The sequence below is a fragment of the Panthera tigris genome, chromosome A2 (assembly GCF_018350195.1).
Source record: "Panthera tigris isolate Pti1 chromosome A2, P.tigris_Pti1_mat1.1, whole genome shotgun sequence".
NCBI classification, from domain to species: domain Eukaryota; kingdom Metazoa; phylum Chordata; class Mammalia; order Carnivora; family Felidae; genus Panthera; species Panthera tigris.
Window position 1 is genome coordinate 74,499,292 of NC_056661.1, and position 20,306 is coordinate 74,519,597.

General features: G+C 47.6%; 1 protein-coding gene across 1 annotated transcript in view; it reads left to right on the forward strand.

Moving 5' to 3' along the window:
* The window catches only part of VPS41 (VPS41 subunit of HOPS complex), a 185,954-nt gene extending 175,296 nt beyond the window's left edge, over positions 1-10,658 (forward strand). Inside the window, exons 26-29 of the mRNA XM_007094790.3 lie at positions 6,731-6,830; positions 6,937-6,981; positions 8,828-8,907; positions 9,940-10,658. Of these exons, the coding sequence (XP_007094852.1) occupies positions 6,731-6,830; positions 6,937-6,981; positions 8,828-8,907; positions 9,940-10,020 (306 nt within the window). The 3' untranslated portion in view covers positions 10,021-10,658. The remainder of the gene's footprint in view (positions 1-6,730; positions 6,831-6,936; positions 6,982-8,827; positions 8,908-9,939) is intronic.
* The last annotated feature ends 9,648 nt before the right edge of the window (positions 10,659-20,306 follow it).

Sequence of the window (20,306 nt, forward strand, 5' to 3'; positions counted from 1 at the left end):
TAGAAATTAGACAAAATGGTTACCCGGGCTAGCTCCGGGATTGGTATCGTACTGGGACTTGTAAACCCAGGTAACTCTCTGTCATTTGCAATTCTAATGACGAGCACTGCAGTATGAACAAGGCAACGTCAGCAAAAAATTCAACACTCCGAGAATCTTTTAAAATAAAAATATCAGAAACTCGGCAATTTTTTATGGCATTTTTCCCCCCACAGCAGCTGTTTCCAATGAAGCATAATAACATCACTGATGTACGATTCTTTTATTGCTTTATAAAATATCTATGAGTCTGGTGCTTTGCACCGGGATGATGATCAATGATGATGAACTGCAGAGAAATCAGGAAAAACCGGGAGACTCTATCTAGAGTCCTCTGATGGTTTTTGACAGCTGTCTTATAAATATGTTCTTCTTTAAATTCACAATAGAACAAGGTATGCTTACAACAGACCGATTCTAGACCCTACAGCTGGTTGGTTGTCTTGAAAGTGGTGAAGACGAAAAAGTAAAGGTAATGCTGGAAAGTTTTGCTCTATGGAGAAAACAGTGCAATGGTGAGAAAACAAGAGTTGAGACCAGAGTGTGGGGAGAAACAATAAGGAAACGTCCCATAAGCAAAATGAATCTCTGAAAGGAAATGTGGTACTTGCTGAGCAACGCCCACACACACTTTTTGAGATGAAAGCTTGACACCATTATGAAGTTGAGGAAAGAAAAGACCAGTGGTGTGCTTCCCTTGGTGAAATTCTAACATGAACTGGAGCTTCTAGTCTGAGATGTGGATTACACAGAACAATGAGAAGTGCTGTGACAATCTTAGTATTTTCAAGAACTAAAATACTGCATCAAACTCAAAGGCATTATTAGTTAAGTGTCATTAAAAACAAAGACACGAGGGGCACCTGGGTGGCTCAGTCTCGGTTGAGCATCGTACTGGGGCTCAGGTCGTGATCTCGTGGACTGTGAGTTTGAGCCCTGCATCGGGCTCACTGCTATCAGCAGGGAGCCTGCTTCAGATCTTCTTTTCCCCCTCCCCTATGTGCCCCTCCCCCACTCGTGGGTGTGCTCTCTGTCAAAATTAAACATTAAAAAAAAAGACATGAAAAAATAGATCCCATAATAAAAAGAACACTATGATAGAAAATAGGAGTACTTGAAAAATAACCAAATAGAACTCTTTGAAACTGTTGGGGTATTCATTTAAATTATCAGTTCAGTGCAAGGTCAATAGTAGATTGGACTCAGCTGAAAGGGAGAATGAACTGGAAGATCTGATGAAATGGTATCAGAGTAATTAAGAGGTCATAGAAAAGAGTGGCCAGTGGAGACAGGGAGGTGAGAATGCGTGTGTCCTCAACCACAGGACTTCTGGAGGAGAGAAAAGACTAATAGGGAAACCTCTAACAAAGTTGATCAAGAAAAAGAAAAAAAAATCCATATATATTAGGAACAAACATGACAACTAGATGCAGACAAGATTTAAAAACTAAATGTTACAATTTTACATCCGTATATTTGAAAACTCAGTTTTCCACACCCCAAAAACAAATAATCCAGTGAAGAAATGGGCAGAAGACGTGAATAGACACTTCTCTAAAGAAGACATCCAGATGGCCAACAGGCACACGAAAAGATGCTCAACGTCGCTCCTCATCAGGGAAATACAAATCAAAACCACACTGAGATACCACCTCACGCCAGTCAGAGTGGCCAAAATGAACAAATCAGGAGACTATAGATGCTGGAGAGGATGTGGAGAAACGGGAACCCTCTTGCACTGTTGGTGGGAATGCAAACTGGTGCAGCAGCTCTGGAAAACAGTGTGGAGGTTCCTCAAAAAATTAGAAATAGATCTGCCCTATGACCCAGCAGTAGCACTGCTAGGAATTTACCCAAGGGATACAGGAGTGCTGATACATAGGGGCCCTTGTACCCCAATGTTTATAGCAGCACTTTCAACAATAGCCAAATTATGGAAAGAGCCTAGGTGTCCATCAACTGATGAATGGATAAAGAAGTTGTGGTTTATATATACAATGGAATACTACTTGGAAATGAGAAAGAATGAAATACGGCCTTTTGTAGCAACGTGGATGGAACTGGAGAGTGTTATGCTAAGTGAAATAAGTCATACAGAGAAAAACAGATACCATATGTTTTCACTCTAATGTGGATCCTGAGAAACTTAACAGAGGATCATGGGGGAAGGGAATAAAAAAAAAAAAGTTAGGGAGGGAGCCAAACCATAAGAGACTCTTAAAAACTGAGAATAAACTGAGGGTTTGTGGGGAGTGGGGGGGGGAGGTGACGGGCATTGAGGAGGGCACCTGTTGGGATGAGCACTGGGTGTTGTATGGAAACCAATTTGACAATAAATTTCATATTAAAAAGAAAACTCCGTTTTCTAGGAAAATATAAATTACCAGTATTTACTCAAGAACAAATAGCCCTATAGTCATTAAATCAGTAGTCAGAACATAAAGCCACAATAAAAGCACTAATCCACAGTCAACTTTAGAGATTGGTTTTATCAAAGTTTTAAAACACAGGCAGTCCCCAAATATATTTTGTAATTGACCTTTTAAGCCAGGATCTGCGAGGAGAAGAGGGCAACATTTCTACCCTGCAAAGGAGGTGAGAAATGGTCTGTCTTCAGGACACGATGGACCCAACTGACACCTGAGGTCCCATCAGCTTCCAGGAAGAGGAGGACAATGCTGGGAGGTGGCCAGCCAAGCTGTCACAGCCCTGCCATGTTGGTTCAGTGGATAAAAGAACCATAAAATTCATTCCAGAGAGAAACCCAACATCTTGAAGATTGCTTTGCTGCTCATCTGAAAAAATAAAGAATAAAGCCTAAACGACCAAACCCAAGCAATCCCTGTTTTACGTAAACTTTTCCAGAGTATAGAATAGAAAAGGTCTTCAGTTCCCTGGGGGATGCTAGTCTAACCTTTCCAGCGTCCTAGGAGGGCAATCTAAGACCATTAGGGCCTTGTCTCTTTAACAAATGCAGAAAGTCTACACAAATCGTTAGCTAATTGAATCTAACCCTTTAATTGTTGACAGTATGTACATAACCATAAATGTCATAAATTCTCTCTAAAGTAATCCTCATCTGTATGTTTGGTACAATTCTAATCAAAACCCCCAAAGAATTCTTTACTGTCCTAAGTTTTTGTACAAAGTGGCTAAGATTAAGAAGAATAGGAGGGGAGATTTATGAGATATTAAAACATAATATGTGGGAACGTAAAATGGTGTAACTGCTTTGCAGAACTATTTGATAGGTACTTTAAAAATTAGGCATATACCTATTTCATAACCCAGCAGTTTTGCTCTTAAGTATTTATCCAAGATGAAAAGTAGGTCCACAAAAGAACTGTACAAAAAATGTCCTTTGCAACTTTATCCCTAATAGCCCTAGAGTGGAAAGAGCCTAGATGTCCATCAACAGGAGAGTATATCTCCAGATTGCTGCCTCTTGGTCACAAACCAGATGCTGTATCTGTGGACCGCACATCCACATTCCAGGCAGGAAGGTGTGGGAAGCAAAGGGCTCTTTCCTGATGAGGCTTTGCTTTTTCATTTGGGAAAGGATGGCTTTCTAGCCTCTACGTTCATCTCATTGGCTAGATCTGTGTTGCATGAGTCCCAGGCAGCTGCATGGTTTAGTTGGGGACACACTGAACATAGTTGAAGTCATGTTTGTAAAAAAGGAGGAGGGAAGGTAGCGGGCACGGAAGTGTCAGCTGGATCTGAAATCTTTTCTTTTTCTTCTGAAATCGATCTGAAGCATACGGTAACACCTTAATAGCTTTGCTCAGTCTAAGTGCAGAGACTTGAGTATATTTTATTCTCTATGTTTGCTGTATTTCACGGTTTAAAACGGAAAGTAGCCCAAAGTAGTGGCAGAGGATATATTCAAAACGTGACTGGCAGTGACTCGATGGCATTTTGGTCATAAAGACCTGGATGGCAGGAGAGCGTGCCTGTGCCCCACGGACGTGAATAATGCCAGGTCTGCAAGGCTGGAGACCGTGGGAGGTGAGCGTCCACAGGTGGGAGCAGGCTGCGTGTGACCACCTTGGAAGATGGGAGTTGTCGGAAATCATGAAGGTCAGAGAGGGCTGAAGAGGACGGAGTTGGACTCCGCCACCGATGTTTTAATAAAGGCGTTTGTGGGAAACACCAAGTATCCACTTTTAAGGTTGAAATCAGTGACCACTACAGCCGATTTTTCACGAGTCACTGATGGTTGCTACAGCGAATGACCCATAGTCAACCTAATGCCTTGTCATGTCTGACGCTGAATATAGTACCTATCTGATGCTACGGTGTTCTTGTGTGGGCTTCACTCACCTGCTCTGATTGCCCTTGGAGTACTCCCGGTTTTGTGGGATAACTGGTTCTTCTGCACCGATGGTAGCTTCGTTTCGTGCTCTCCCTACCTGCCTGGTATCACGTAAATGAGAAACCGTTTTTGTGTTTTCCTGCTTTGGAGCCTTGGGTTTTGGGCAGATGAAGTATAAAGTAACATATACTACGCTGTATTTGTGTATTTTCCCTTCTCCTGGCTGAGGGCCTGTGAATACTGAAGTTTTTCCTAGAAAATGCCTTGCTGTGGGCAGGCGGATTGTACCTATTTAGAAAAACGCAATCCTGGTAAAGAAACGGTTCCTCCTCAGTTTGCAGGGGTTTTTTTTGCATTTTCTTTTTTAAATTTGCAGGCACTGTGGCTTCTGTCCGTACTGCTGGGTCTGCCCTCCTCCTGTATCACTCGTGCGGGAGACCCACTGAGGGTCAGAGCCAGCTCGTTTTGAAACGTTTTACCAAAGATACTTTGACACTGTTTTTCTTAAGTTTTTATTTTGGTATCGGAGGCAGAGCAGTTTTCAATGTTTGGTTATCAATTTTCATAAAGTTACTAACATCAGTATTTTTTTTTATTTTTGAGAGAGAGCACGAGCGAGCAAGCACATACATGGAAGGGGCAGAGGGAGAGGGACAGAGAATCCCAAGCAGGCTCCACATCATCAGTGTGGAGCCTGACGTGGGGCTCAAACTCACAAACCGTGAGAGCAGGAGTCAGACGCTCCATGAGTCGAAGTCGGACGCTTAATGCACTGAGCCACCCAGGCGCCCCTGGTATCAGTATCTCCTAGATCTCTTTCTTACCATATTTTTCTCTTCCTATGTGCTTTAATGATACCCATTAAAGTTTTAATGCCTTTTTTAAATGAATCCAAAATCCGATTTTTAGTAGCATTTTGAAGAAGAAAACGTCATAGGCAGTGTCTCGGTTAATGTAGAAATCATAGAGCTTTATTTCCTGTTCAGCACTACTAGAAATGGCAGGTACAGAACTTAGATCTGGGTATCAGCTCTGTTTTGGGGCTCATGCCCCAGTGGCATGAATTGAAAACCTGAAAAGCAAGACACATGCGTAGTATGAAGAAGGGTGGGACGCACCTCTCGAGAGCAGCATTCACTGTGACCCAGAGCTGGACCGAGGGAGGCGGTGAGGGCATCATTCTGTGAATTTCCGGGACAGTTACATCTGACCACACAGAAACGTGCATTAAGACCCATCGAGCCAGAAGAACGAGCCACAGACCCTGCCACAGAGAGCCTCACTGCCCTTCAGGCCCTGAGTGTCCCCCCTCTTAGAAAAGCAACAAGTTCTGGTTCAAAAAAATAAAAGGCACTTGGCATAAGCACACCTCACACAGCCTCTGCCAATTTCTAACAAAACACCTTGGAAAACCCAGAACAGACTGGAAACTCTCACCGGGGCCCATGGAACCGGGCAAAAGGTACAGCGGGTGGTCTGTCTCCTGTGCCCCAAGCAGGTGGGCACTCTCTGTCTCCATCCCGCCCTGGCTCTGAAACACAAGGTGGGTGCCACCCAGCATCATTGGCCTGCACTGTGGGTGTCATGACTTGTGAGGGTGCTGTGGGGTCCCTGCCTCTCCTCGTTGTCCAGGCAGCGAGGGAGAAAATATGTAACTTACAAAGTAGCAGGAAAAATGCATAAAGAAAAAGCACAGTACTGGGATGAAGAAAATGGATCTTGTAACAGAATATGAACATCTGTGGTCAGTTTTCAGTCGTCCGCCCCCCTTAAGAGTCCCCAAATTGGAGGGTTAACAGAGACACTTGAGACCCTTAGCACTGCACTGAACAGTTGGGATGGGAGAAGAGAGGGATTGCGGCCAGGAGGGGCGTTAAGACAGAGATCCTGTCTGCTTAGCTGCTCTGTGCCCTGTTCCTTGTCTGGGATATGGACCCCGTATAGATCAGTGCAGTAGATAGATGGAGTTATCAAATGGAACATTCTGGAATAGCAGGTTTTCCATCCCGGAATGAGCAGGTCACATGGGGGCCGAACTGCCAGGCAGAGTCCCCATTAGGAAGCCTTGTAAGATAACGTCAGGGTTCATTAATACAGCCTTCCTTGCCAGACTTTTACATCTGTATGTCATTTCACAAGCGCTACAGGAACAGCTATACATTAAGTGCAGTTGTGACTGCACGGAGGCTGGAAAGGTTGGTCTGACAGGTTTGGAGGGAAGAGTGTACCGAGGGCCGGCAAGCAGTGAGCGCTTCATCGGGCAGCTTCAAACACCAATTTTCTGAATCCCCAGTAAGAGGGTTCTCCCCCATATTTGAGTCTTCTAAAGATGCGGGTTTCGTTTTGTTTTGTTTTGTTTTACAACAAATGCATTAGATCCTGCTTCGTGAAGGCTGCAAGAAGATTCTCGTAGCCGACTCTTTGTCCTTACTGAAGAGAATGCACAGGACTCAAATGAAAGGCGTTCTGGTCGATGGTGGGTATCGTTGAAATAATCCTATTGGAACCATAGGCCTTACTTTCAGAAGAGACAGAGCAAACAGAAAGGCTGTCTAATCCCAAGTGTGTGTGTTTCCTTGCAGAGGAAAACATCTGTGAGTCGTGCCTTTCCCCTATTCTTCCGTCAGGTAAGATTGGCGGGCGGAGATACCCCAAATATGTGTTTATGAGGAGAATTAATTTTTTTTAATTTTTTATATTTATTTTTTAGAGAGAGAGAGAGTGTGTGTGTGTGTGTGTGTGTGTGTGTGTGTGTTCGCATGGGGGAGGGGCAGAGAGAGAGGGAGACACAGAATCCGAAGCAGGCTCCAGGCTCTGAGCTATGAGCACAGAGCCCCAACACCAGGCTCAAACTCACGAGCTGTGAGATCATGACCTGAGCTGAAGTCAGGCATTTAACCCACTGAGGCACCCAGGCACCCCAGAATTAAAATTTTGACATTAGCTAATCTATAACTTCTGGAATAATCTGTGTACAGAATTTTAGCCCACAACCCTGCCCAGTTGCAGGCTGGCACCACCATTCTGTAAAGCTGAGGGGCTCATCCTAGAGTGAGCCCACATTACCTGGAAGGCTTGGGAAGCCCAGAGTGCTGGTACCCCCCCAACACGTGCAGAGGCAGTAGTTCCCGAGCAGGACCCAAGAATTTGCATTTCCAACACATTCCCGGGTGACATAGATGCTTCTTCGGGAGCCATTCTTTGAGGATCATGGCTTTAGAGTAAAATAGAATGGAAAAACTACCATCAACATGTTTAAATTCCAAGGAAGAAGAATTGTGTGTATCTAGGAAAAAAATTGTACACCAGCACACACAAAAAAAATTGTACTTCCCTTTTCTTTAAACTTTTTCTCTGCTCTGTGGTTATGGGCACCTAAGTTATCCCCGATTTCGACGGAAACCTACTATGTGCCGCCTCCTCAGAACACAAGCACGTGTTTATTTGTAGTTGGTAGATATATATATATCGTCATGTGTAATCGGAGCGCCTTACGTAAGGATAGGACAGAAGAGGAAATTCCAGAATTTGAAAATAGAAATTAAAGCATAGCTGTTGGGATGCAAAAAAAGTGCTCCTTTGATACAAATTCAGCACAGAGAAGTACCAAGAGAGCTAGCTGCTGCAGGGTTTACTTAGCTTTAAGGGATAATCTAACAGCAACATGAGAAGTCTGTTCCCCCCAGGGTCTTTTCTAGAGGAAATGGGTTTGAAGTGTTCATGTTAAAAACAGCAGCGGACGCAGGAAAAGTGAGCTTTCGCAGTGTTTTTAGGCCGTGTTTTAACAGACCTGCAGACCAGTGCACCCGCGGTGTGTAATTAAATTCTGCAGAAGTGCTCGCAGCACGGTGCAAGGTCACAGCCTAGGATTGTCACCCTGCTCTGCCCCCCAAGTCACTGAGTGGTCCTGGCCAAGGCAGTAGGTGAACTGGCAGCATTTTTCTAAAGCCACGGAATGGACTGAGGGATATGGTGTGTATAGTGTGTGTGAGGGCACAGGGAAGGGAAGAGGGGATACACATCCTAATTTGTTTTAAGTCTTAGAATGGGGGAGGGGCGGAGAGAGAAACCCAACTAGGCTCCTTGCTGTCAGCACAGGGCCTGATGCGATGCTCAGTGTCACAAACCATGAGATCATGACCTGAGCCAAAGTCCAGAGCTGGACACTTAACCAAATGAGCCATCCAGTTTCCTCCTAACTTTTAAAATAAACGTGGTTGCATTCGCTGGGAAGCGGTCCCCGGTTTGTAGGCGTAACTGATGTGGAGGTCTGTGACCTTGACTCAGAGCAGCTCGGTTGTGGTAGCTGCTGTGCGTTTGCTCCCAGCACCCCTCGGGGATGCCTCTGTGACCGTGCGGCTTCCTGCTGGAACGTTGAACCACAGCTGGACTTGCAGTCGGGATCGGTTCCCGCAGTTCCCGATCTGCCTGTTTCATTGGGTTCTTCTCTCTTTTCTGCCCTGTGCCCCACAGATGCCGCTAAGCCCTTCAGCGTGGTGGCCTTCCACTGCCGCCACATGTTCCACAAGGAGTGCCTGCCCGTGCCCAGCATGGTGAGTGGGAAGTCTGAAGTCTAATGTGTCATCCCGTGGCTCTGTGGCTTCTCATAATTCGTTCTAGATCCCACGAGAAAATGACTTTATTCCTCAAGGGTAAAGACGCTTAGTATACTACCCAGTAGTGCCTCCTTCTCCGTGGTTGCGGTCACCCGCGGTCTGGAAGCAGGCGGTTGTCTTCCTGACGAACAGCCAGGTCAGTAGTAGTCTACACGATGCCTGTTTCGTTCCTCACTTCACCTCCTCAGGCAGGCATTTCCTCCTCCTCCTCCTCCTGGGAAGAGGGGTGAGTACAGTACAAGGTAAACCACGTTCACGTAACTTTCATTGCAGTGTATTGTTATAATTGTTTTATTAGTTATCAATCTTGTGCCTAATTTATCCTAGGTAGGGATGTACAGAAGAAACAGTGTATTTAGGGTTTGGTACTGTCTGTGGTTTCAGGCATCCCCCGGGGGTCTTGGGACATACCCCCACGGATAAAGGGGGATTACTGTGCTAAACACAAAATCGAGTGGATTCATGTAGGTACAATTGATGAGGGTCAAGCCATACAGCTGCGAGATACAGTGAAAACCATTTTCTAGTGTTCACTGTTTCAGCCCGATTTCCATATCGTGACACTGCTATTTTCAGTATTAAGTCAGGTCCCCCATGTGCCCCCTGGTCACATTAGACTTGTTCTGCTGTGGGGGGGTTCTTAGAGTCTCACAGAACCCTCTGTGACCCAGCAAAAATCTCCAGGAAATGGAGGGACATTTCCTAGCTTCCTCCCCACCCCCTAACCAATGCTCCCATAAGATTTCTGAATATGAGAATAGAAAGAGTTTTTATTTTTTTAATGGTTATTTTTGAGAGAGAGCGTGCACACAGGGGAGGGTCAGAGAGAGGGAGACAGCATCCGAAGCAGGCTCCAGGCTCTGAGCTGTCAGCACAGAGCCCGATGCGGGGCTCGAACTCACGGACCGCGAGATCATGACCCAGGCAGCTGAAAAAGCTTTTTTAAAACCCGTGTCTTGTAATTTCTAGAATTCGCCCGCACAGTTCTGCAACATCTGCAGCGCCAAGCACCGCGGACCAGGAAGTGCCATCTTGGAGTTGAAGAAATAGCCCAGTTCGGCTGGTCACCCCTCCTCCCCGTGCTCTCCAAGACTGTTTTTGCAACAGTGGCAGCGTTCGTGGACACCAACGCTGTTCAGAGATTTGTGCGTGTTTAGGTCACGCTCAGAAGAGGTGTGTTCATCTTTGCCTGCCTGCTCGAGGCTTCTCTCTGCAGGTGACGTTAGGGTCCCCCCCCCCCCCCCGTCCCTGCCTGGGGCTCACACTCTACACTCGGTCGTTGGCTGGGTTCGTTCTTTAGGAATGGAAGAGAAGGGAGCGGGGTGGAAGTGAGGTTCTGGACCTAGCGAGGCTTTCTGGCCATCGAGTGCACTGCCGCGAGCTGTCCCCGCTGCCTGGGCGCAGCTCCAGGACCTTCCCGGCAACTTGGACCTGTTTCCACAGCCTCTGCTTAATCAGCCCTCCCATTCTGGGGGTGCTTTGGTTTATGGCATCAGCTGTGCTTCTCTTCTTAATAGGCATCTAATGAAACACTGTGTAAATTGTCACTTAGTCAAGGACATCTGGGAATACCAGGCGCAGGCTGATGTCATGCTGTTTCACGTTGACTGATCACGTGTTCTCTGTGTCCGGCCCTGGCAAGCAGCCCATGTTTGTTGACTGAATAAATGTTCGCTCTTGCAAAAGACTCCCTTGTAGCGAATTCTGGCCCCCTAAGAATGGAGGAGGGTTTCCACACCTCAGAGTGTGAGGGGTCATGGTTGGGTCCTGCCAGCTGAGAGGAGGGAAGAGATGTTACAGAGTCTGAGAGGGAGTCTCAGGAGAAATGGGCCTGGGCCTGACACGTGTCCTGCAGCCTTGTTGGCCCTCAGGGAACGCAGAGTGGAGGATGCAGGGACAGGATCCGAACTTGTGACCGTCTTGCAGCGGTCGGCTTCATCCATCCTGGGCTATGTTGTGCCGACCTCCTGCCATGGGTGGAAAACACATGCTGTCACCACACTTAGTCCCACGGACACGAATAAATGCAACTCTCTGCTTTATTTTTTGGGGAGTGGGCAGGATGCTCATGCGTACTGAGCGCCTTCCCACCACCGAGCCTGGCCCCACCTTCCCACCGGCAGCACCTTGTTTCATGCTCAAGGCACCCCCCCAGGAAGAACATACCACATCCCATGGTATCCTGTTGAGCAACTGAAACAGGGAGACATCATCACGGTCGCAGAGGTGACTGCTGAGCTCCAGGGCATGGCTCCCTGTAAGAAATCAGGGCAGAGGGCCAAATTCAGAGGAAATGCATGGCGGGTCTCCGCAGCAGAGCCCCAACATTCTCCAGCAGACATCAGGCTTTTCCTGTTACTCCTATAGATCCCAAACTAGAAAGTCCTCAGCACCCCTCCGTACCTCATTCCCTTGTTCCAGTTTCTGCCGGTTTTCCTTGTGTTCTAACCAGAGAAATCCTTATTTCACCAAAAAACTCACAAGTAAAGCCAATTTGTAAGCACACGTAAAAAGCAAAGCTGCTGCACTTACTTTGGGGAAGAGGGGCGTGGCTGCAAAGTGCGCGTTCCCTCCCACCCCTGTACAGAAAGCCACTCTTGAGGGTGAAACAGCCAAGTTCAAGGTTCTCTGGTGAGAGCCTGTTTTCTTCTTCTAGTCAAAAGGATTTTTATACTAGTTTAAGAATGAAAAGTTCTCAACAATTTTTTTTTTTTTTTAAGTTTGAGAGAGAGAAGGCAGCACGAGTAGGGGAGAGGGGCTCAGAGAGGGAGAGAGAGAATCCCAAGCAGGCTCCACATTGTGAGCACAGAGCCCCCCCCCCGCCCCCCCAGGGCTTGAACTCACGAAACCACGAGATCACGACCTGAGCTGAAACCAGGGTTGGACGCTTAATCAACGGAGCCACCAGGCACCCTGACAAATTTTTAATTTGGTGGTTATAATCTTAACCTATATATTTTCATATTCTAAAAACAAGCATTCGAGCAATTACTGTGGGTCAGGCGTTGTTGCAAGCACCATTTGTATTCTTCGTCCCAACTCCGAAACAGGACCCCCCCCCCCACCCCCCACCAACCTCGTTATCTAACAGAGAGGAAGCCAGAGCCCGTAAGGCCGAATCCATCTGTCTCAGGTCAGGTAGCAGGCAGGCGGCCTTCAGAGGCCGTGGCCATGATCTTAACTGCTGTGTATTTGATTTTTTTTTTTTTTTAAAGTATGCATTTGACCTGTGGTGGTCAGCACATAGAAAACAAAATCCTCTCCAGTCCTAGAAGGGAATTTGTTATAAAGTAGCCAGTGGCTTACTGAATCATCGAGAGGACAGAGGAAGCAGATGCAGGGAGGGCGTACAGGAACACATCACAAAGCCCCCCACAGAACTGGGCTGCCCAGGGCACCCCCAGCCCAACCTCCATCAGAGGACAGGCGACACGGAGCATGTGAACCACCGCTTTCAAGTAAACTGTGTAAATAAAAGTAGGCACATTTCTCAGTTTCTTTTCATGCTCAGTCAACACTGAATAAGGATTATGTATGCACGTCTGTGTAGGAAACCTTTGTATGTGCTAAATACCACACCAGTTTATTCTGGCTTCTCTGACCAAGACTCAGGCTATTGAAACTCCGCCAATTTCGATACTAAGCAGTAACTGACTTCCCAGACCCCCATCCTGAGCTTGCCGCTGATTGTCACTTTAAAAATCTGGAAAGAAATGCCTTTCCTCCTTCACCTCCTGTCGGGGTGATTCGAATCAGTGTGATGTTAGGGACACAGGTACGATAGGAGAGAGAATGAAAAACGTGGCTTCCAGAAGCAGGGATCCCAGAGTTAGCCAATGCCCAGCCTTTCTTTACATGGACCCAGAATGGTGATTCTAAATGAAAATGGGGTCATGTCACTTCTCTTTAAACCCTCAGGAATCCCAGTGCCCTGGATGTGAAGGGACTTCAGGTTTGGTCCCCAAGCTCGGTTCCCCTTGCTTTCCCATTGCTCTCCTTTAGCCGACAGTCCCAGGGCTCAATGTGACTGACTCCTCACCCACCCTGGCCTCCTCAGATGGCTCACCTGTCCTAGAAGGCACCCGGGGCTCCGTCTGCCTCTGGCATACCACACTGCAGCGGTCCACGTGCACAAACTCAGGTCTGCAAAAGAGTAACATTTAAATCCTCTCTTGAGGGGGTGCCTGGGTGGCTCAGTCAGTTAAGCATCCAACTTGGGCTCGAGCCCCGCGTCCGGCTCTGCTGACCGCTCAGAGCCTGGAGCCTGCTTTGGATTCTGTGTCTTCCTCTCTCTCTCCGTGCCCGTCCCCTGCTCGTGCTCAGTCTCTCTCTCCAAAATGAAAAAACATTAAAATCAGTCTTCTCGAATCCATAGTCTACCTTGTGGTGTGAAGTTCATCTGAGTTCATGGTAGACTCAGATAAATCGGCCTTTGCTGTAGTTTAGGGACGCCTTCTTTCTTCTGCGGTGGCGGCAGGGATCATCTCGGTGCATCCAGTATCCATGAGAAGAAGGCATCTCGTCAGTTGGCCTCTGTCCACACTGGCGCTGGTTGGAAGGCCACTGTCCCCACAACCTGCTCTCACCTGCATCTGCCGCCGGCATCTCCCAGATCTCCGCAGTCCCAGCCTGTCCCTGGTCCCCGCTTCTCATACTGCCCCTGCTGCTCCTGACCACCAAGCCTCTGTCTGCCTCATGGCCCTGGTACCTGGGAAATTCAGTCTGGTCAACCGAGTTGGTCTCGGTCTGTTGCCTCCTTGCCGTTCCCAAGAGTGTGCATGGTAGGTGTGCGGGGACAGGGTACGTGTGGGTTCGTAAGGCTGGTTGCTTCTCAGAGGAAACGGGAGATGGGGACCCCCACATAGCTTTCTGCTGAGTCCATCTTTGCTGAGACCGCAGTGTGGGGCTCAGAGCAAGGTGGCCCTTGCCACTCAGCTCTCTTCTCTCGGGACCGGTCTCCTCGGGCTCTCCCCCAGTCCAGCTGAGTGCTTCCTACAGGCACAGTGGAACTGGCTGCCACGTTATGTATCGTTGATGGTACCCAAAGGCTGAGGGGCCTGCAGGCTGTTGGCTCTGTGAATTTTTAAGAACTTAAAATATGTCTGCCTCTACAGTGGACTAGGAACAAGGAACATACCGTGTTCCCCTCTCCCCTGGTAGAGGGGCACCCAAGCACCTGACAATGTCTGCTGAATGGAAGTCCAGCCTTTCTCCCTTGTTCAAGGTCAAGAAATGTACACCTTCCAGCATCCTGTGACATGAGGGACAGGACTTGTAAATGTGGTAGATGTGCTCATCCAGAGACCCACTGTCTCTTCCTCCCTTTTGGGGTCTTCACGGCCACCATCAACAAGTCTCCTTTGTCTCCATTCTTCCACAGTCGGTACGATTTATTCTCAAGTGCTAAAATCTCTTCTTTGAGTGCCCTTCCTCCTGTGTCTCCCCATCCAGTCCGCCATCTTTTCTCCCCATCTCCCTCTCTCTTCCGTGCTCACTGCCATGGTCTTGACCCAGATTCCTATCATCGAGCCTCTAGATGGATCAGAACCAATCCCTTCTTGAGGTGTTCCTGCCTCCAGTACCCACAGTTCTGATTTATCCTGCACCCAGTTTCTGCATGAATCGCCATTCCAGACTGATCCAGTCAAGTTCCCAGATATGTTGCTATTCCTAGTGCTAACGCTCTCTCACTCTCTACAGTACGTTTTTCCACGTATTCGGTTCCCCTCTTCCAACTCCTCAGTGTAGATCCCATCCAGCCTTCAGAGTCTAACTTAATGTCTCCCCAGGTCCAGGTCCTCCCCAACGTAGTCTGCCCCCCACCTAAAGCGGTCTGCATCCAACCTCCCACGGCCCTGGCAGAAGCAAGACAAAGGTATTTGTGACACATACCTATACGTGAATTGTTCATCACCAAATGCATGCTACAGAAAGGCCACTCAGTAAATGTCCCTTACTGGACTGAACAAAGACCTCATTCTGCTGCTGGGTGTGAGGTTCTTTCCTCTGGAAGGAGTGTTGGTGATATTATGGCAAAAGAAGAGAAGAGGCCTCCTTGGGCAGTTCCTGTGCTTTCTCCTTCTGGATACCTAACGGCAACATGGATACATCTGCTTTCCAGAGTCCCCTCTTTGTGCTGTGATTTTCAAAAAATAAACCATTCTTTTCACTGTCAAAAAACAAAGACATTAGGAAGGTCCTCGGTCCCAGCATTATAAGTGCCTGACTAGGTCAGGTCACCACAGGTCAACATATTCAAATGAGTTAGGCTAAAGCATTTATTCCAAAATGAATCTAGCTTCTTGCCCCAATTATTCCAAGTAGCCTCAATTCCCTCTTTTCTTTGATGTTCACACATCAACGAGAGCTTTTCAAAATTCATCAACTGCTCCTCGACTGTAATGATCGTGTAATTCGTGACTCCAAGCACAGCATTTTGAGAACGTGAGGGGGTGCTATTACAAACCACCGCAAGCCAACGCGACAGTCCCTGGCAACCTAGGAAGCCTGTCACCCTTCTTTTGACGCCTAGTACTACTGGCTCAACACTACGTGTGACAGAGTTGAAGAAAATGATGCTGCTTAAAAGCCAATGCTGACAACAGGTTCTGTCTTCTAAAGGCAATTGGAGGGGCCATACCGCTGAAAACATAAACCTTTCTCCTGCTCGCCTGCACTTACAGAGACTGATGGGCCAAGTGACGGAGGCTCAAGGGGGCAAGAGGAAGCATCAACACTTGAGAACCTCTGCAGGTTCCTGGCTGCACGCTTTTACATAATAAAAGTTAGCAGAGCTCTGTCTGGGGCCAAGAGCTGAGATGCTCTGCTTTCTAAGGGAGGGGCACTGAGAGGTGAGGATTTTAGGGAAGGGGAACAAGCAACTGGGATAATCAAAGGGATTTAAGACAAGACCAGGGGCGCCTGGGTGGCTCAGTTACGCTTCTGACTTCAGCTCAGGTCACGATCTCCCAGTTCGGGAGTTCGAGCCCCGCATCCGGCTCTCTGCTGTCAGCACAGAGCCCTCCTCAGATCCTCCGACCCCCTCTCTCTGCCCCTCCCCTGCTCACTCTCCTTCCCAAAAGTAAACATCTTAGAAAAGACTGTTCAACTGTATGTTGCCTTGATGCCGAACCCTCCTCCCTCCCCACTGCGTGTTCAGTAAGGTCTGGTGTATAAATAGGGTCATCTGTGAGTAGGTTCTAGGGGAAACTGAGGAGCTGGGTTCTACATCCAGAACCCTGAACAGCAGAGGGAGCAGAACACCCACAGGAGGCAACAGCCGGAGTTGACTGAGAACAGGAGTTCAGACCTGTGTGCGACAACAAAAACATATAAACCCCGGATTTGCTGGCATGCTGGGGGAGCAAAGGCTGGTCTTCCTAAAGGAAAACGGATGAAGGCCCTGAGCCAATTTTATATAAACGTGAAAGGACGGACTGGGTGACTTCACTTATGACTGAGTTACATATTCGGGTCCATATCGACAAGACGTGGCTATGGAGTGCAAACTTAAACTTCAATTTTGTAGATAATTTTACTTCAGAAACTACGTACGTGTTGTCGCCGGGCTTTTATTCTGATCCTAATATTTATCCAGTTTTGTAGGCACATCTGTGCGTGATCTCTTCATGGTTGTCTTACATGTAGATGGGGTCTGTGGATGGTGCAAGGATGGCCGAAGGAATTCACAAATGATAGAATAAGAATGGGGGCGTGATGGTGGCTCAGTTGGCTAAGTGCCTGACTCTTGATGTCGGCTCAGGTTGTGCTCTCACGGTTCTTGAGTTCAAGCCCCACATCGGGCTCTGTGCTGACAGTATGGAGCCTGCTTGGGTTTCTGTCTCCCTCCCTCGCTCGCTCACTCCCTCTTTCTCTCTCTCTGCCCTTCCCCTGCTTGCTCTTCGTGTCTCTTTCAAAATCAGTGAAAATTTTAAAAACTGAAAAAAAAAATAAAAGAATTAAGAATGAAAGTGTCCCTGTAATATTGAATAAGCATGTAAAACTTAATACAGGTGAAATGCAAAATTCTTCAGTTATACTCAGAAAAATTATCTGTACAAAGATGGGTTAGGAAAAGACCTGGTTAAGAGTCCAAATGAAGAGAGACCTTGGGTAAAAAGCAGGAGCATTTCGCTCTTGAAGGTCAGCCTACATTTTAATCCACGCTCTGTCACTAAGAAACAAGTTGAATCAGTTAGCACTTCCGAGCCTCCGTTGCCTCAAATGTAAAACGGGATGATCGCCGCACCTCTTCTGGAGGATGTTGAATGCCTTAAATGAGATGCCGCATGGAGAGGGCTCGGCTGGTACCAGCACAGGAAAAAGGAACCAGCCTGTAGCGAATGCTACATGAAGGTCAGCCTCTGGGGTGGCCCCTGTTATCCCCACCCTCTACCAGGGCTGGTCTGTGGCCAATAGAGTGTGGCAGCATTGACGGTACGTCACTTCCGAGATGAGGTCATAAAAGACACTGAGGCTCGGCATCATTCACCCTGGAGGAAGCCTCGCCATGAGGACAGGCCCCATGGCGAGGAGCCAAAGCCCCTGCCAGCAGCGTGCAAGGGAGCTCGGAAGTGACTCTCCCGGGCCAGATCCGAGTCTGCAGCCCCAGCCAACATCTTGACCACAGACTCCAGAAAGACCCTCAGCTGGAGCCACCCCCACAAGCCACTCTTAGATTCCTGATCCTGAGAAACAGAGGTGATGAATGTTGGTTTCAGTGGCTAAACTTGGGGGGAATTCGTTGTACGGCATTAGATAATTAATGCAGCAAGTGCTTACCAATCATTAGCTTGCATTTTTCCAAAATTAACCCAGGTTTCTGCTGCTTGACCACTAATACAGAACATCAGTGACTACTAAAAAAAAACAAACAAAAAAAAACAAATGCAAAATTCTGGTGGACTGTCAGTCCTGTTCACGGGAAGCAGCATCCATTCCGCATGTGAGAGCACTTTGCTGGGGACCTGTTTTAGCAGACGTTTTGACAAAGTGGAGAGGACAGAATTTTAAATCCTGCCATTCAAGAAACAAGCAAAGGAACTGGATAGCACACTGCTTCAAAGACATGAAAACTGAGGGGTGTTGCAAGGTTTAGAAGTAGGTCACGTACGAAGGGGAAGAGGAGATATGCTTCTGTTGCTTTAGAAGTCCAATCGCTGAGGTTCGAGTTACGTCAAAAAAGGTGCAGGTGCCTGGGTGGCTCAGTCAGTTGAGCGTCCAACTCTCGGTTTGGGCTCAGGTCGTGATGCCAGGGTCGTGGGACCGAGCCCCATGTGAGGCTCCGTGCTGAGTGTTGAGCCTACTCAAGATTCTGTCTCTCTACCCCTCTCCCCTGCTCATTCTAACAACAACAACAAAACTGTATTGGGGCAACTAGGTGTCTCAGTTAAGTGTCCAACTCTCGGCTTCGGCTTAGGTCACAATCACCTGGGATCAAGCCCCACACTGGGCTCCACACTGGCAGCATGGAGCCTGCTTGGGATTCTCTCTCTCCCTCTCCATCCCTCCCTCACTGATGCTGTCTCTGTTTCTCAAAATAAATAAACTTTAAAAAAAAAAAAAAAAGACCAGGGATTATGTTTATAAGAAAAAAAAAAAGTGTTGAGGCACCGGGGTGGCTCAGTCAGTTAAGCATCCAACTTTGGCTCAGGTCATGAACTCGCTGTTGGTGAGCTCGAGCCCCCTGTCAGCTCAGAGCCTGAAGCCTGCTTCTGATTCTGTGTCTCTCTTTCTGCCCCTCCCCCACTTGCACACTCTCTCCAAAAAATAATAAACGTTAAAAAAATTTTTAAAAAGATGTAAACTCGAGAACTTTCTAACCTCTGAGATGTCCAGCAACGGAGGCACGTGCCCCCTCCAGCAACGGAGGCACATGGCCACTTCCTGGAGGTGGGCCAGGTTCCAGCCAAGGCTGCTGACCGCCAGTCAGACCCATGGTCTCGCCTCTGGGCTGCCCATTACAGTAGCCGATTCTAAGCCCCTGTCCCCTCTAAGCATAGCCAAATCCCTCTAGAAACAGCACATTTAATCGGTTACTCTCACGCGCTGTTATTTTTATACTCAGATCCAATGCCCATCTGTCGTGCGTCTGAATACCCACGTCTTTGGCTGGCTCATTAATTCGGTGCCACTACAGGGTCCTCACTCCCATCCTCCCTGCCAGGCAAGACCCACTTGTCTCCCATCTAACCACGTTACAGCTTCCTTTCGTTTTTTGCCAGACGAACGTAGATCTTTGGCTCATAATCATGCCAATTCTTGTAGAGCTGCCAACATTGCTTTTACTTATGTGCCTGGGGGCATTTTCCTAAACCTAAAGGAGCATGACTACGTTTCCACACGTGTTATGGGCCAAGTCATGTCCCCTTAAAAGTTCTGTGTTGGAAGTCCCCCCCCCCCCTCCACCTCAGAATAGGACTAGACTCAGAAAGAGGCCTTTGAAGAGGTAATTAAGGTAAAATGAAGTCCTGGGGGGTGGGCTGTAATCCCAGATGACTGGTGTCCCTAGAAGAAGAGGAAATTCGAACATAGTCACAAAGGAGAGACCATGTAGGGTCCGGTGGGAGGGCAGCCATCTGAACTAAAGGAGAGGCCTCAAGAAACCAAACCCGCTGACACCTTGGTCTTAGACCGCTAGCCTCCAGAACTATGAAGAAAAGACACTTCTGTTGGTTAAGCCGTCCAACCTGTGGTACTGTGCTAGGGCGGCCCTAGCTGACGGATGCAATGTACTAATCCCTCCTTCCATAAAGGGGCTGGTCTCCATCCAGGAGACCGCTGCCTGCGCCTCTCAAAACACCGGGCATGCCCCTTGAGCCCACTCACATGCCGGGCCCCTTTTCAGAATGTGCTAGGGCTTTCTCATTCCTCCAGGTGTTACTTATGATCATGCTTCCTCTCTGACTGCTTGGCGCCTGGCTTCTCCACCAAAATGTACGGGTGAAAGTATAGCAGGAATTGTCTCAACAGTGTAGGGGCGTCAGGGTGGCTCAGTTGGTTAAGGGTCTGACTCTTGACTTCAGCTCAAGTCATGATCTCACGGTTTGTGAGTCTGAGCCCCGCATCAGGCTCTCTGCTAACAGTACGGAGCCTGCTTGAGATTGTTTCCCTCTCTCTCTGCCCCTCCCTCCCTTGCTCTCTGTCTCAAATTAAAAAAAAAAAATTTTTTTAAATAGTATATAAGGACATAAGAACATACATTCTGAATTCCAAAAATCTAGAAGAGGTGCTCTTAAGAACTTAATAAAATATTTGTAGATGACATCACCTTAATATGAAGTTCATTTTGATATAAGTAGCTTCTTTTAAGATTCTTTCTAGCTTCAATTTTTACA